Source organism: Anolis carolinensis, chromosome 5, assembly GCF_035594765.1.
Source record: "Anolis carolinensis isolate JA03-04 chromosome 5, rAnoCar3.1.pri, whole genome shotgun sequence".
NCBI lineage: Eukaryota > Metazoa > Chordata > Lepidosauria > Squamata > Dactyloidae > Anolis > Anolis carolinensis.
Genome location: NC_085845.1, coordinates 173,750,750 through 173,768,728, shown reverse-complemented (window position 1 = coordinate 173,768,728; position 17,979 = coordinate 173,750,750). Strand labels below are relative to the sequence as shown.

The 17,979-nt window shown below is 39.1% G+C and overlaps 1 protein-coding gene across 1 annotated transcript in view; it reads left to right on the top strand.

Moving 5' to 3' along the window:
• The window catches only part of sh3bp1 (SH3 domain binding protein 1), a 49,551-nt gene that overhangs the window by 5,908 nt on the left and 25,664 nt on the right, over positions 1-17,979 (top strand). The window contains exons 2-13 of the mRNA XM_062982747.1: positions 5,622-5,664; positions 7,970-8,074; positions 8,762-8,838; positions 9,507-9,618; positions 11,240-11,316; positions 12,880-13,015; positions 13,355-13,423; positions 14,463-14,550; positions 15,484-15,626; positions 15,718-15,829; positions 17,447-17,528; positions 17,702-17,782. Of these exons, the coding sequence (XP_062838817.1) occupies positions 5,622-5,664; positions 7,970-8,074; positions 8,762-8,838; positions 9,507-9,618; positions 11,240-11,316; positions 12,880-13,015; positions 13,355-13,423; positions 14,463-14,550; positions 15,484-15,626; positions 15,718-15,829; positions 17,447-17,528; positions 17,702-17,782 (1,125 nt within the window). The remainder of the gene's footprint in view (positions 1-5,621; positions 5,665-7,969; positions 8,075-8,761; positions 8,839-9,506; positions 9,619-11,239; positions 11,317-12,879; positions 13,016-13,354; positions 13,424-14,462; positions 14,551-15,483; positions 15,627-15,717; positions 15,830-17,446; positions 17,529-17,701; positions 17,783-17,979) is intronic.

The window sequence follows — 17,979 nt, the reverse complement described above, 5'->3', positions numbered from 1 at the left end:
ATTTGTAGTTTCCTGTGCTGAAACAATTTATATAGGCTACCTGTTCTCATCACAGTTTTTGTTTTAAAGTGATCTTTTTGATGGACTTGATCTGCAATGGCTAGTCAAACCCTAAAGTCAAGAGAAGAAGTTGTTTATCTGTACTGATATTGGTGGACACATAGCATTCCTCGCCATTGGTTATGTTGACTACAATTGCAGTCCAGCAGTATCTGGAAGGCTTCACAATTCCCGTGGAGCTGGAAACTATCTTTTTCTATCACTGCTGCCCTCTTCATTCCCCTATATCAGTGGTTTTCAACCTGTGGGTCCCCAGGTGTTTTGGCCTAAAATTCCCAGAAATCCCAGCCATTTTACCAGCTGTTAGGATTTCTGGGAGTTGAAGGCCAAAACATCTGGGGACTCATAGATTGAGAATCACTACCTTATATCATCTTCAGCTCTAAATGGTGTAATTATATTTCCAGCAAAGTCAACAGAAAGCAAAGAAGCCGACAGATAAGCAAGGCTTTTTATATACTCTGTGGCTCCAAATAAGTTCTAAAAACAGAGCTTAGGAAAGTTATTTTTGGAAAACAATCCCCCCAGGTTGGGAAGTTTCAAAAGTATTTTTCCAAGTTCTTTTCAAGTCTTCATAAGGGCAACAGTGGAAGGTGAGAGCAAAAGGAACTTTTCCTTGAGAAGAGGTGCCAAAATAGAAAAACATTTGTGCATGTAGTCTTCCATTATACAGGGTGTTTGAAAAAGAACTCCCTAGTTTTAATGTGTTTTAACTTAAAATTAGGGAGTTCTTTTTCAAACACCATGTACTTTAGAGAAAATAGGAATTAACTAGTTAAAACCAATGCAATAAGTTAGAAAATGTGTAAGGAGAAGAACAGCTAGGTTGAAATTATTCTCTTTTATTGAAATGATTGACCTAAGTCAGAATTTCAGCTTTAATAAAATTCTAGAACTAAGTTATTAATGAAGTTCTAAATTAATTAAATGGAACCAAATATAGTTGTTTAGTTAATTCAAAGGTTTTTACCTATATGAAGTTATGGCACCTTAGGAAGAACATTAGGGAACATTGAGCCTGAGTCTCCTGATTTTCTGGGTCATCTCCAGGAGGGAGAAAGAGAATGCAAATTTTCCAGTTTTGTTCGGCTCGGCTCCAGGAAAAAAAGAAAAACACTGTGTGCAAATTTCCACCTCATCTAAACAGCATCCATTGGTTCCACTTTTGCAAGAGTTAATTGATTAGTTGCTGCAACTTACAAAGACTTTCCAGGTAGTCTAAATACTAGTTATTTCACTTCTTCCTTCTCTCCCACTCTTCATGGCACCAGAGATTACCCTTTGCTCTGTATCCATTATTTGGCTAGAAACAAGTGAACTACCGGTATATTACATTTTTCTTTTCATATCACCCTAAATAAGAAAGAAGGGACAATCCCCTTTTCTCCACCTTGATCTGGGACCAGCTCCCTAGCTAAGATTTCTGTCTTAGAATTTTATCATTTGAGACTGATAAAGTGCAATTGTGGCAGAATTAAAGTGCCTTTGGCTAGGCCTTGCCACACAACGTCATGTTTCTCCCATAGTTGCACTGTGTTTGAATCACAATGGAATCATCTTATTTCACTGACAGGAGAAACTTTTCACAGACCACAGTAGGGAAAAAAATAAAACCAACATAATGACATTTCTGGTTTCATTTTTGGCCAGTCTTTGCCATTTCCTTCGCTTTTTGAGAGCTGCGGGGAGAAAGGTGATGTTAAGAGCAATACTTCTGCATTTTTCAGCAGCATTAAAGAGTGATAGGTTCAGCACTCTGAGAGGTTGCAATGCAAGTCATGTGCAAACCCACAATCCATATAAGAAATGTAAGAGTGGTACTAATGACACTGGAGTGGTCAGAACATAACCGGATATTCACTCAGAAAATGCACAATGTGTTCTAATAATGTGACAAACTCATAGCAATTTCGTATCCGGTTTACAGGAGGAAAACAATGTTTTATTAGTGGTAGGACTCCAGTAGTTAGTGACTTCCGTATTAGTAGCATAGTGATCCTGCCCTAAGTTTCAGTGTAAACTATAGAGGATACTGAGTCCTATTGCCAAAATAGGATCAGTACCCAGGACAAATTCCTTAAATTGAAGACTAAAATCAAAAGTAGATTCATTACCTAACAAGAACTGAGAACTTTTCATCTAGATGTCCATAGGTGCCATAGTCTCCGGATTGACACCTCTGGGGTTTCTATAATAATAATAATAATAATAATAATAATAATAATAATAATAATAATAATAATAATAATACTACTTTATTTATATACCGCCCTATCTCCTGAATGGGACTCAGGGCGGTTTACAGTCATAAAAGCAACACCAACATTACATAACAACATAATACACATTATTAAACAAAGTAAAATAATACAATTATAACAATAAATCACACTTACATGACCCGATCAAGGGGACGGGAACCATAAAACCAATATATTAAAATGTATCATTTTAGGCTAGGGAAATCTTGTGCAATATATTCAGGCTCAGAAATCTAAGCTTCCATTGTGTTATAAAAGCATAATTTTAAGTATGGAAATTGAGCCAAATGTTGCCAACTTTTTGTCTGGGATTATTTTCTTTTGTCATAAGGATACAGTTAACTAAATAATGATCTGCCATGTTATTTCACCTTTATATAGGACTAAATAGATATCAGTAACAATATTCTAGCAGGGAATGGCCTCCTTTTTATGAGGAAGCTAGTTATAACATAACACACACACACATTTTGTTGTGCAATCCATAACACCAAGCCTTTCTATATCAGAGCTTTAAATATCTTGTTCTGGAATCGTAGCTCCCAGAATCCCAAGACAGCATGGCCTGTTGTAATCCAAAAATAACATTCCCAATGTCCGATCTCGTTGTTGCTATATGCTAGACAGCTTTGGTCCCTTGCACCCAGCTGAATAAAATCCCACATTATCTGCTTTGCACTGGAATATATGGCAGTATGGGGTCAGATAATTCAGTTCAAAGCAGATATTGTGGGATTTTCTGCCTTGATATTCTGGATTATATGGCTGTGTGGAAGGGCCCTTAGACTTATGACTCAAGATGTCCTATACTTAGCAACTCTGTTCAAGTATTTCAAACTCCTAGTCACGGGATTCTGGCCTGCATCAATAGGGGTATAGTGTCTAGATCCAGGGAAGTCATGCTCCCCCTCTATTCTGCCTTGGTCAGACCACACCTGGAATACTGCATCCAATTCTGGGCACCACAGTTGAAGGGAGATGTTGACAAGCTGGAAAGCGTCCAGAGGAGGGCGACTAAAATGATTAAGGGTCTGGAGAACAAGCCCTATGAGGAGCGGCTTAAAGAGCTGGGCATGTTTAGCCTGCAGAAGAGAAGGCTGAGAGGAGACATGATAGCCATGTACAAATACGTGAAGGGAAGTCATAGGGAGGAGGGAGCAAGCTTGTTTTCTGTTGCCCTGCAGACTAGGACACGGAACAATGGCTTCAAACTACAGGAAAGGAGATTCCACCTGAACATCAGGAAGAACTTCCTCACTGTGAGGGCTGTTCGACAGTGGAACTCTCTCCCCCGGGCTGTGGTGGAGGCTCCTTCCTTGGAGGCTTTTAAGCAGAGGCTGGATGGCCATCTGTCGGGGGTGCTTTGAATGCGATTTCCTGCTTCTTGGCAGGGGGTTGGACTGGATGGCCCATGAGGTCTCTTCCAACTCTACTATTCTATGATTCTATGATTCTATGTCTTCTTGGACAGAGGCAATCTATCTCTGACATGGTCTTCTTTGCTTACTGCCTTCAACTTTTCCCAGCATTGTCTTTACCAATGATTCATGTCTTCCCATGATGTGCCCAAAATACATAGCCCCGGGAACTTTTCTCTAGCATCAGATTTCACACGGATTCTCTTCCCAACAGCTTTCATCATTGTCAAACTTTCATAGTAATAGACAGAAATACGATTGTATGAATGATCCTACTTTGAGACTGAATCATATATCTGTAACACCTGGGGAGCTTATCTAATGCTTTCATAGCTGCCTTTCCAAGTCATCTGATGATTTCTCGACTATATATTTCTCTTACTTGTGTGCCTTCAAGTCTTGTGGTGACATTAATCTCTCATGGGGTTTTCATAGAAAGAGCAAGGAAAATAATATCTAGGAACAAAATATTGGATTTTGAAAGTAATGTGTTAGGTACAAATCTGTATATAAAGATGAAGCTTACTATGTAAGAGTGGGTCAATCTTTTTTAAGGATGTTCCTAGGGTAAAATTGGAGACTCAACATGTATGCTTCCCTCAGCTCCTCAGAAGGAAAGCAGGGTACAAATCAGATACAGTAAATAACTTCTATAAATATATTTTCTATCACCTAAAACATGTTTTCTGCAAAGTGAAACTACATGTATCAAAACAAGCTTGCCAAATTCAAACATACAAGAGGCAACTATCTTAGTACAGTCATCCCTCCCCATTTCCAGTTTTGACTTCTTCATGGATTTATTAAAAATGTTCTTTCTAGAAAGTCTAGGTTCTCCAGTATGATTCTATAGTCAACTTCCTCCAGCCATACTGGAAGACTTAGATCTGTGGTTCCCAATTTTTTTTAATAGTGACCACTTTGACCAGGGACCACTCTCCAAAATTAGTACCAAAAGGGTTACGAAATCAGTTTTTGGTCAACTTTAGATTCAGTTTGGTTATCTGGGGTGCTTCAGAAAATTGCATTGGATAGACCACATCAGCTCTAGTTTCATATACAGAACATAACATATGCCATCCATTAGTCACCATCTACACACCCACAGAAAACCATATTGAAGAATCTAGAGCTGATGTGGCCTATCCAATACAATTTTCTGAATCAGCACCCCAAATAACCCCAGGAACAGGCCTAAAAACGAAGACACCAAGGCGCTCCTGCTTCCAGGCACATGGAATGGCTACCCTTAGGGAGGGAGGAGGAGGAGAAGCAATGGTCAGGAGGCTTGTTGTCATGCCTTTTGTGGGTAGTCAGCCTCTCTCCTCCCAACATCCCTGTTGCCTTGGCACTATAAGACGGTCACTCTCACTGCAATGGTGTAGTAACTGTGAGGCCGCGGGCCATATTTTAGTTCTTAGGGACCATTGGTGGTCCACAGACCACAGGTTGTGAACCACTGACCTAGATGCTTCTAGAAAGTACTCTTCTCTAAGGAGCTCTAGGTTTTCCGATTCATCTTACAGTGAAAACTGACCATAGAGTCATGTTGGAGAACCTAGAAATTCCTGGGGAGTTGTTCTCTTGGATTTTAAAAAACAGTAGTAATTTGTTGTGTTTTCCCCCCACTTTCACAGGAATCCTGTGCCCCTAATCCCAGAAAGTGTGAGGGACTGACTGTATTCCTAATAAAGATAGTAAGTTAGATGAGAGATTGTCCTGCAGCCTTATGAATAAATTTAATGAGAGAGGGAAGATCAGTGAATTCATTTGGACTTCCCCATATCCAGTTGCTACAAATGAAATGTTAAAAAGGATCATTTGAAAATATACCTTGGGTCTGACTTCTCTTTTTCTCTGCCTTTTCCTCTTTTTACCTTAGAGCTCAAGAAACTGCTGAATACTTGACTGAAGACCTGCTACAGGTGAGGCATGGTTTCATCTGTGGGCATGTGCTTACCTGTACCTGCAGGCTTGGAAGGAAATTCTCCCTTGTCTTTGTTTATGTATTCTTTTCTTTATGTCTGAGTCACAGGACAGTCTTGGACAGAATATTATAGTAATGGAACATGTCTTTCATGGAACAACAGGCTTTATTGTAACAGGGAGGAGCAATCCTGGGAAATTTCAAGAAACGAGCTTTAGAGAACCAGGATTGCTTCAATATCCCCATCCCACCTTCTCCAAAAACTGTACCACAAAAACTGCTCTTGTGCTCTTTTTTGTAATTTAAGGCAATACAATCCATAAAATAAAATAAATGTGTCTACATTTCTAAAAAATGTATGTGCCTCAAAAAAAAAAACACCCTGTGATAGGTTCACCTTGAGATCACCGTAAGTCAGAAATGCCTTGAAGGCACACAACAACAAACAAAATTTGCTAATCTCTATTTTCACATGTCTCAAGATGAGTCCTTAGGAAGTTTCAGTTCTTGTTTCTGTGGGGATCTGTTCTGTGGATATGTACTCAGCTTAGGTGATATTTCTGAAGAATACCTCCTTACAATCATAATAAAAACAGCATCAGCCCTTCATAAGACATAGGGAGGTGGTCCCCCAGGCAGCAGATATAGGCTGTGATGGAAAAGGAGCATATGATTTATTGTGCAATTTGTTCTTGGTTGTTTTTTGTTTTTTTACTCCCACTGAGGGAGAGATACGTGTGGGATTTTCTGCCTCAGGTGCCAAGTAACTTGACTGAGTTGGTATGCTATACTACTTAAATCAGATAAAGATGAAAGACACATTTGCTGGCAGGAAACTGTGTTGGGCCAGCTCTGGTCAGAAGTTTTCCTCCTTCATTGATTTTTATGGAATGAAAAATGATGGAAGAAGGATTGGGAAAAAACACGGGAGGCTTCCAAGTGGAAAACAGTGACATCAGGCTACACCCTCTCCACTAAATGAATGAGACAGGGCAACTGCAAGGATGAAACTTCACCTGAAAGCATCCACTGCCTACGATTCCTAGAATGAAAACTCCTGTACCTTCATGGTTGTGTAAGAGAGGGGATTTCAACAGGTGTTGCTTGTCATACAACTTGGTAACAAGCAATACCAGCTGAAATTCACACAGCTAGGTAACAAGCAGCATCTCTGTAATGCAACCATTGAAAGTGCAGGAGTTCTGTCCCATGTTTAGCCTCCTATTGTCCTTTCTCTTAAATGCCTAGAGTAATATTTATGTCAAAAGGAAAATGGAGAAAATGTGACAACACATCTGTGAACAGAGTTTGGGCAAGTTACTCTTCTGAACTACATGTACCAGAACCTTCCCAAACATCATTGGTTCTGCCAGATGGATATTTCTGGGAGCTATAGTACAAGAAAATCACTTGTCTAAGCCCTGTGAGCTGCATACAATAAAACGTAGATTTTCAAATGTACCTTGTTCCTTTTTGAAAAATGAAAAAAAAATCTGTTCCCACTACCAAATTTGCAATAGAATCTCATGGAAGGTTGGAGTAAAGAGTGAATACAGGTAATCCCGAAATTATGAAAAGATAGATTTTGTAGGTTTGTTTTGTTTTACGTTGAATTTCTATGTAAGTTGGAACAGGTACATTTTTAAAGCATAATTCTAGCCATGTGTAAGTTTTGGATAGCACAGGGAAGGGTTAACACCCCTATGGTATTTATTTTACAGTCTGTGCCCTTCTGAAGATTTCATCTCACTTTCTGTCCCTGTGATAATTGGATTTTATTTTTTTTTAAATGGCTTGTTGTGGAAACGAGAATTGGTGATAAAGCTTTAGCTGAGACTCCTTTCTCTCAGAATAACTCTTTTAGGAGTGAACTTCCTTTCCTAGCGTAGATTCCTCTCACTTCCTGTTGTCTTACCGCTGGTCTTAACTATGAGTTGTTTGTAAGTCAGATGTTTGTAGTTCAGGGACTACCTGTATTTCACTTTGTGACATAGTAGATATTCTTGAAAAGGATAGAAAAACTATAGGAAAGAATTAACAGAATGTTGCTGTGGCATTTTTTTAGTGGAGTCTCTGAATTGTTTTAAATGCAAGAGAAGCATTTTTTAAAGGAAGTAAACCACAAGATGAACTCTAATCTACTTCCTATTTGCGGGGAAAAGACCCCACCTGTGTCTTGAACAACACAGGGAGGTGTAAAACACCTTTCTGCTAGGGTTACCTCTCCTCTGTATGTTAAAATAGTAAAATAGATTCCCGTTTTCTTGTACCTAACCGTTTTTTTCCTCCATGGCCATCCATAGATTGAGCAGCGAATTGAGCCAGCCAAGCGTGCAGCTCACAATGTGCACAAGAGACTTGTGGGTTGCCTCCAGGGTCAATACGGGGCAGACATGGACAAACGGGTAGTAAGTAGCAGTGTTTGTGCCTATTTCTTTCGTAGATTAATACAATTAAAATATAGATTATTTTCTGTTCTAGGATTCCCTAGTAGACGTGGGGGAAAAGACAGTCGTCAACATTTCATGGATGAAACCCAGGACATATGTACTCAAGCAACCAAGTGAAAATGTGGCTTTGTGATCAAGCCTTTGGAGAACTTATGATGCAATAGATAGATATGGAATTATGTCCAATGACATTTGGAATGGCATGGATTATGAATGTGGATAGTGTGGGCAATAATGAAGCATTGTTCTAATTATTTCAAATTTTAATGTATTTTATAATTCTATTTTAAATGTTTGTTAATAGTATATTGTTTTAAGGCATCAAATAGATGCCTATGTGTAAAGCTACCTTGAATCCCCTCCAGGGTTGAGAAAGGCAGAGTAGAAATGTCATAAATAATAAATAAATAAGCATTGAGGTGCGGTGAAGATGGGGGATTTTGCCATTTATAGGATGAGGTATAATCCAAAATACTGGTTGGAGGATTTTGTGAGTTGTAGCCCAAAATGACTGATAAATTCTGGGGGTTGCAATCCAAAATGGGATTTACTCAAAGTCATTTTTGTAAGATCTCATTTCTAGCTGCACTTCACTGAGATAGAACATTAACTTGTCTGCTAATTGAATATTCTCATTTTCTACAGAAAAAGTTGCCCTTGATGGCATTGTCCATGACCATGGCTGAAAGCTTCAAAGAACTGGACACTGAATCTAGCCTTGGGTAAGAATCCCCTTGTTTCATGAATTAAGATCCTGTATATAAAAAGTGTTCACTTGTAGAACATAAACAGGCAACATATATTCAAGGTTCCTGAATCTTATGGTGAAAGTAATCATATCTGTTTTTATTTGTCAAGATACCTTTTTAAAGGTCCCTGTCACACTCACAATTATTGCTGTGTGATTCCTTATTAACTGCCATTACCACATGCCATGAAATTCTGAAATTTGCAGGATCTGGGGAGAAATATTAGGAAATCTCAGCCAGAAGACTAGTGTCTCACCAAATTACAAACCTTGGGATTCCATAGGATGCTGCCATAGTAGTTATAGTGTTGTCATAATCTTGTAATGGTGCAATGTAAACAAGGCAGTTGTCTACCTATTTTTCAAGTTGTCTACTTCTGATCCTGGTATAGAAGAATAGAGGCAAGGTGAACATAGTGTTACCAGGAGAAAGGGGGGATACAAGGTTTGAATTTTGCTTTAGCTTGACCCCATCCACAAAGACTGAGCAATAATTACTCAGTTAAGGTCCAGATTAAAATCCAGAACAGATTTGCCACCCCACCATTTGCCATTACAATCCTTATCTTCCTCAACAGCAAGGAGACATTAGCTCAATGTTACGTTCATGACCATAACTCCTTCTTCCTATCTTGCTCACAGGAAGGCCTTAGAAATGAGCTGCTTTATCCAGAGCATGCTAGCTAGGATACTTGCTGAGTTTGAATTGGCCCTCGAACGAGATGTGCTGCAACCTTTGAACAAACTGAGTGAGGTATCCTTCAAACCTCTTCCATCTACACCTTTCTTAGCTTTGCGTTTTGACTGCTTTCTCTTTCTTCCTTTTCTCCCTTAATGCTACCTGTAACAAAAATACAACCTTTCCTAAGAAATGGACATAGGTTCCTGTGACTAGATTCTCTGCCCACACAGAAAACCTGGGACTTCTGAAGCACTGTTGTATCAAGTTGATTCATTTGTACAGATTGATCATCCCATATCAGAAATTCTTGGGACCAGAAGGGTTTTGATTTTAGGATTTATCTATTGGTTGATTAATTGATTTTAGAATACCTGCATTTGCATGTACATACGAGAGATATTTGAGATGGGACTAAAGTCTTAACTTGGCATTTATTTATTTTTCGTAGACACCTTATGCACATAATCTATAGGGAATTTATACAACATTTTCAATAATTTTGTGCATGAAACAAAGTTTGTGTACGGTATATTGAACTACCAGAAAGCAAAGGTTTCACTATCTTAGTCATCTATGTAGATAATTTTAGAGTATTTTGAATTCCGGGTAAGGGATGCTTGGCCTGTATCTGTATTTTTCCCTCTACAGGTATTATATTTTATGTATCCCGTTGGTATAGTAATTTACTATGAAAGAAATGGGGATGGTTCCTAAAAACTATGTGAAAATGGAGTGCATAGTATCAAAATGAGCTATACAAGATAGTCATGTGGCTGTGTCTCTTTGAGAGTTGTGGTTCACAAAATGCTGATCTTCAGTTCATGAACACTGTTTTTACAACAGGCTTAGTAGTCTATATATCTGTATATTGGTAGACTGCAGCTCCCATCACCTCTGACACATTGAGCTTGAGTGACCCTACTTGAGGTTGGTGGAAGTTAGGATACAATGGCACCTAAATTTCAGATTTACTTCTCTCCTATTAGAATGACACCACACCTTTTTTATGATTTCACAAGCTGTGATCTAGTGGGAAGAGGTTTTATGGTGAGCAATATATAGTTGCACTTTTATCCTCTGTTCCACCCAAATGTCCAAAAGATCAAGAATCTTCAGACTCTTCCATTCCCAATCTTAGCCTTTTGCTAGTTATGCTAGTTATGCATACAGCCAATTCTGAAAGTATGAAATACCAATATAAAGAACCTACTGCAGATTTGTGTACATACACATAAACATGGAGTTGTCTATTCAATTGCTTACAACTATGGCAATGTATAGTTGCATGTCATTAATCAAGTCTTTTTTTTCAAATGACTTTTTGAGTTGTCTGAATGGACAAGATATCAAACAGAAGTTTGTTTGTTTTTTTCAGAGCCATTTATTCCTCTGTCACTAGAGTGGAATATAAATAGTTTCTGCCCAGATTAAAGCTGCTGCTACTGTTCAATACTCTGAGTGTTTCACTTGTCCAAAGTTCAAAAGTTATCACAAGTATCTGTGCAAGGGCGGAGGGGGGGTCACCACAAATGAGATCTGGGAACTAATGAGAATAAAAAGCAGGAAGCCAAGTAACACAGCAAAATGACAATGACATTTCATTGACCGAAAGGGGATGAGATGTTCCAACAATGGGGGAGGGGGATAAAATGTTGTGGATTGGGTCTAAATCTTCCTTCCTGCCCTCTTCCAGGAGGAGCTGCCCGTAATTCTGAAACACAAAAAGAATCTACAGAAGCTCATTTTGGACTGGAATACCATCAAGAGCCGGTAATAAGAAAGGACAGGGAGGGGTGGAGGGCGGATTTGGTATAGTGACTCCCAGAAAAAATAGTTAGATATAGAGCTGATATAGTGTAATGAATTTAGGAAATCAGGGTCCAAATCCTCATTCAGCCATAGAAACCCACTGGTTCTCTTAGCCTCAGAGGAAGGCAGTGACAAACACAATAGAGCCACCATAACTCAGAAAGGACTTGAAGGCAGGCAGCAACAAAGCTGATAACTATTGCCTGACAGAGGAAAAATATTACAGAGTCCCTGAAATGCCTTCATATTCAGTAATGGGATCCACGAGAAGGCTTTTTCTATTACATCATCTCAACAATAAATATTCTGAAATCCATTGTGTGCTTGTATGTGGGGTTGTGGGCTGAGGCAGATGGTTTTGCCCAGGGCCATCTGGTGAAGCTTGTGATTTTGTTTTAGTCATCCTATCTCTAAAACAAACAAAGCCGAAGAGAAAAAGGGCAAGGTAAGCCAAGTTCAGTTTAGTAAAAGTGGGGGCAGGGAAAGTCTTGCTCTTTCAGTATTCAATCCACATAGAAATTGAACGGAAATACACTTGATCAAGGCAGGTACTTTTCCAATGGCTTTCTTCACCAACTTGCCTGTTTAGCTGTGGTGTCAAGTAAAAATCTTGTTTTACAAGAAAGTCAGTACCAGACACTATCTTGTCTTCCTCTGTATTTTCACCAGTAGGCTGTTAGGAATTGTGGGTGTTGAAGTCCAAAACACCTGGAGGGCCAAAGTTTACGCATGCCTGGTCTATGCAAACATAGAGATTAGGATTTAATCAGTGTCTACCTTTTGAGATAATCTTTGTTTCATACATAATAAAACTAAACTAATCCATAATAATGATGATAAAGTTTATAATAGCGTAACATGAAGCTTTATGTTTTTGACTGGATAAACATTTTTGATACTTTAATTACTTTTAAAACTTTTTATGGCTTTATATGGGTGCATCTACACTATAGAATAAATTGAGTTTGGCACAATTTTAACTGTATTTGTTATTGATTTAGATTTATTTAGTTATACACTGCTCTTTGCCCACAAAAGTTCTCAGAGTGGCTTACACATTGTTAATTTGTCCTCAGTGTTAGAAAATCGTAGGAGCTGTAGTTTTACAAAATATTTTGCCTTCTCTGTAAAACATCTGAAAGGTACCCACTTGCTGATTTTTCTCTTAACTGTTACTTTGGCGACACAGGTCACTACTGGTCTCCCCAAAATGCACTTTTGACCCTAAAGTAGGAGAAGGCAGGCTCCTTGAAAATTATTATTATTTCTTGTTATTTCTGGATGTGGGGGTTAGGGCTATTTATCCATTACTTTTTTTTAAAAGATTGGTACTCAAGGGGAACACATTGAACCATATACATCTTGGAAGTCACATGGTTCCCATAGTTGGCTTATGCACAATCATCCCCAGGCTTCTTATCAACAATCCAGTGGTATCAAACATTTAATCAATCTTTATGTCTCATGTGCTGCTGCTCGCCATCAAATCAACACTCACCATTGTTTTTCCTTGGAAATTTGAAGTCTGAACCAAGTTGCCAAGAACTCGAGTAACAGTGCTGGGACTGGTGCTGCTCCAGCAGCATCAGGAGCTGCCCTGAAGCTGGAGAATCTGAAGGAGGAGGAGGAAGAGATGAAAAGGAGGGTTGAACAGAGTAAGGTAAGAGAAAACCAAGGCTGTCATCTGGAGTCATGTTTAGATTTCCTCTCTTAGTTCTGGAAAGGGAAGAATCTTCATATAGGAAAAACACAATGATGGGGGCTGAGGGTGAAGAGAGAAACTAACGTGAAATAGAAGGAAGGATGAGAATTAATGTATATATGTGTTCATACAACTTCCATATTGGTAGTGCTTCTGTGCTGTCAATGAAGTACAGATAGAACTTGAAGATATTCCCAATACGTTTTAATGTGATACAGTTGCCAGACAGTGATGTTTCTGTGTTTGGCCCTTTATGAAGAGACCAAAGTACAATCCTCCTGACTCTCCTTTGCCTAGGATGAGTACATGGCGGACCTGTATCACTTTTCAACCAAGGAAGACAGCTACGCCAAGTGTTTTATCAAGGTAAGTCAACTCTCTTATCTCTACCTTTCACCTCATTTCATTCTTGTTTGTTATACACTTGTTTTTAGAATTTAATTGTAACTATGTCAGAGAATTACAACGGAGTCTTTGTAATTTTCTTTTTCCTTTGTTGTGTACTTAACATGTCTGGCTGTGTACTTAATATGTCTTCTTCTAGAAAAAGAAAAATTATGTTAGGAAATCTAGTCTTTCATCTCCCATTAATTGCCTTTACAAATGAGGAAATATGCAGTTGTTCTGATGTCCATTTGTACATGGGTTCTAGCAATTTCTTTCATTTTACCATTAAGGAGAGCAATACTATTTTGGATGACAATAGTAAGAATCTTCTTTACTGTAAGCATCCATCATATCTAGTTTGCTTTTCTCTAAAGCAGTGGTTCTCAACCTGTGGGTTCCCAGGTATTTTGACCTACAACTCCCAGAAATCCCAGCTGGTTTACCAGTTGTTAGGATTTCTGGGAGTTGAAGACCAAAACATCTGGGGACCCACAGGTTGAAAACCACTGCTCTAAAGGCATTTCTTTCATATAGCTACCCCTACCTGGAGAAGAGATCTATTATCACAACCATTAATCTTATATTTTGTGCCGTTAACATCTCCTGAATATATAAGCCATTCTCTAAAACAAAGCTGAACAACATCAGCAGGTCTTTCAGACAACTTTCATCCCCAGACCACACACACTGTCCAAAATCCCTAAAAAATAGAATTAAAAAATGGAAGGGGCTGAGGGTTCATTCTCGTTTTGAAAAACAAGGGCTTGTTTATAATAAAACAAGACATAGAGACACTTAACGTATTTTAACAGTGAATGGTAGGCTCCCAGGATAGGCAATTCATCTTCTTTATTAGATAGAAAAGGAGAAACTTCTGAGTCTGGTTAAGGGCCACACACAAAAAACCCTCAGAGCTGCCCTTTGTCCACTCTTTAACAGAACATGTTAAGTAGCTGGGAGAAAGTGTTGAGCAAAATGTATCTGGGTTTGTTCTATGTGAGTTTCTTTTGTTTGACAGTTGCTGGAAATTCAAGCAGAATATCACCGGAAGTCTCTGGGATCACTAGATGCTACATTAGCAGAGCTGAAGGAGACACACAGTCCAGGTATGGGCCAAATTATATTCTTTTGGGGCAACATCTTGCCATATATTGCATAAGCAAAAGCAAAGCAGTGGGATGTATGGTCGTAAAAATGTTACAAGTTTCCTTTAGTAGCTCTCATCGGGCTGACTCATGGCAAAAGATGATGGGAGTTACAGCTCATGAAATCTGGAAGTCCACAGCTTCCAACCCTTGAGTTCTGGTGTCTGGAATGTGAGTGGAAGAAACAACATATCTGATCAACTGTCAGTAGGTGTTGTTTTCTTGGGGTGCTTATATGCCATCATATAGAAGATTGTGTGTTCCTTGTGTATTGCATGGTATGTTTGTTGTTATTGTGTGCCTTTAAATCATTTCCAACTTATGGCAACCCTGAGAAAATCCTATCACATGGTTTGATTTTCAAGATATGTTTGGGGGAAGGGTTGGGGGTTACCTTTGCCTTCCTCTGTGGCTGAGATAAAGTGACTCATCCAAGGTCACCTAATGGGTCTCCATGGCTGAGTGGGGATTCAAATGCTGTTCTCCAGAGTCATAGTCCAGCACTCAAACCACTGGCTCTATATTGGTTTTCCTCTATCCTGTATACGTTGACTCTGTGTTTACCGGATGATAAATTATTCTGGGTTGGCTGCAGTTTGCCAGTATTTGGCTCATACTATGTGCACATTACAACATGACTGGCAGCCTCTGCTTATATAGAAATGCTGTCTATATAGGAAATGTGTCAGGTATTCAGACTGTCACACTGGGAGTGCTGAAGTGAGATTTACCTGACGGTCCATTCAACTTCTGGAATTGTGGGCTTTCATTTTATTTGTTCTCTGAAGCAGCAAAGCATCCTGGTTTGGTACTGGTGAAACAAAAACAAATTTTATCTGAAAGTCTAGTTGCCTTTAATCTTTGTGTCTTCCACTCCTCCTTTCTGTTTTGCAGACTCCCCATTCCCTACAGACCCAGGTGTAGGAAGGGTGTATGGGATGCCGCTTGAAACTCACCTGAATGCTTCTGGGAGGGAGATTGCACTCCCCATCGAAGCTTGTGTCACGATGCTGCTGGCATCAGGCATGCGGGAAGAGGTCGGTAGTGCCACTCACTGGCTGCCCACTGTGTCCCCTTTGCTCTAGATCTTCTGGCTTCACCTTTGGTTTTGTCCTTTTTGTTTTCTAGGGCCTCTTCCGGTTGGCAGCTGGTGCATCTGTACTCAGGAGACTCAAGTACAGCCTTGACAGTGGGTCAAGCATCCCAGAGGAATTTTATGCGGACCCTCATGCCGTGGCAGGTAGATACTTTAAATCATTTACAGCACAGAATATGGGCCAAAATGTGTATGTGGCTTGTTTGCATACAGGCCTCCTCATAACTACAAAGGCCACCTGGACAAGGAGGAGAAAGAAGGGAATAGTGAGGTTAGGCTCATCTTTTTTGGTCTTTAACCCTAATCTGTTCTTGGCTTCAGTTTGCCATGCAGTCTCAAATTTCCTTGAAGAAGCTTACATGGTTGTAGCTATGTTACTCCATTACAGCAAAAACAATGAAGAAGCTGAACACTTAATAACGACAAACAATACACACTATAATATTTCCATTTCCTCTGAGCCCTCTGATAACAATCTTTACTCATAAAACTTACCGTAATTTCAAAGTTGAATTCTGTCTTTGTAATTTGGACCGGATATAAGTTTTCCAACACCATACAGGTGTTAATCTGTTCATCTCTGCTAGAATATACCTTTCCCATGCCAATAACAGTTAGTTAAAGGAACACTGTTAAAATTGTCATCGGTGTATCTAGAATTTTGGCATTTCTGTTTCTTAGCACATGCTCCACTCCCACCCTATAATGTGTATAAGCATCTGCCAATAGAAACAGTGCTCTATGTATCTGATGAAAATGTGTTTTACTTATTTATTTATTATTCATTGGGTTGTTTGCATGCCACATTCTTCCAGAATGAGGCTCAGGGCAGCAAATGGGCAAGATAACTTGTGCCAGGGGCTGGCCAATTTGTGGCTCATGGGCAACTGTAGAACACTGGCACACTTCCCCATTGGATTGTCTTTGTTTAAAATATCCTCTAGAGCAGAACTTTCCAAACTGTATGTCATGACACATTAGTATGTTGGTTGCAATGTGTAGGTGTGTTGCGCAAACATAACAAGAAACCTTTGTGTCTATGTAAAATAAGCAATAAATCATGTATATTTTTAAAATAATGAAATATGTTGTATCCCCACACATTTTGTTATTACAATGTATGCATGTGTCCGTATCTCTTATAATGGATTGTTTTAACTTCTGGTTTGCTAGTAAAGCTGAATTACTGTGTCACTAAATGACACATGTCTAAAAATGGTGTCACCAACATGAAACCTCTGCTATAGAGTGTGTGGGGGAAATGCCACTGCATCTTTAGTCCATCAACCAGCTTTATGCCCAGAATAGACTTTTCAAAAGGCAGAAAGTAAAATAGAAGTCATTTTCATATTACTTTTTAATAGAACACCCAGAAGGGACAAAAATGTGACCAAATTATGCCACATGTGCTTTAGAGGTCATGGATGTCATTCTTCAATCAAAAAAGTGACCGTTTTTAAAAAGTAGGCTGAGTGGGCACATCTGTACATCATTACATAAGTCCTATGAATTGCACCTGGCAATTGCCCAACTCTGGCTTGTTCCAAATAAAACTTGTTAGTTCTTTAATGAGGTTAGCCATAATAGTCTTTGTTCTCCTTGAGAAACTGGAACACTTCATAGAAAAAAACAGCTTTCCCACTCATCATTTTTGGGCACACATAGCTAAGAGGCAGGTAGCATCATGTCCCAATCTCTCTCAGCCAAAAGTTAGGAAATACTGTGCCATATTTGAATTCATGTCTTTCACTCCTATCTTAGGGGCACTGAAGTGTTACCTGCGAGAACTGCCCCAGCCCTTGATGAACTCGGATCTCTATGATGATTGGCTCAAAGCTGCCAGGTAAATTCAGAATGAGAAGACAGGTATTTTTCTTAGAGCTTATACACATTATTCTTCTACTTAGGGGCCAAGATTATATGAACGAAACTAGCAAGTGGCCCGCATTAATGTCTGTAATGAGAAACGACCAGACTCTCAGCATTGGAAAATATTAATAACAATATTCTTTTCAGTATCAAAGAACCAGATTCTCGACTGGAATATCTCAAGGGGGTTTGTGGCCGTCTTCCCAAGCACAACTACAATAACATGAGGTATGGCACCCTTGCGAATATTGATGACTTCAAGAATAATTTTAACATTATTGTTTGGTTATGATATTATAATAGCACGATATTATTGTGGGCCTTTAAAAAATCACATTGGCTTAGGCTATATACAGGTTGAGTATCTCTTATTCAACATGCTTGAAACCAGAAGTGCTTTGGATCTTTTTTGTGGGGGTGGATTT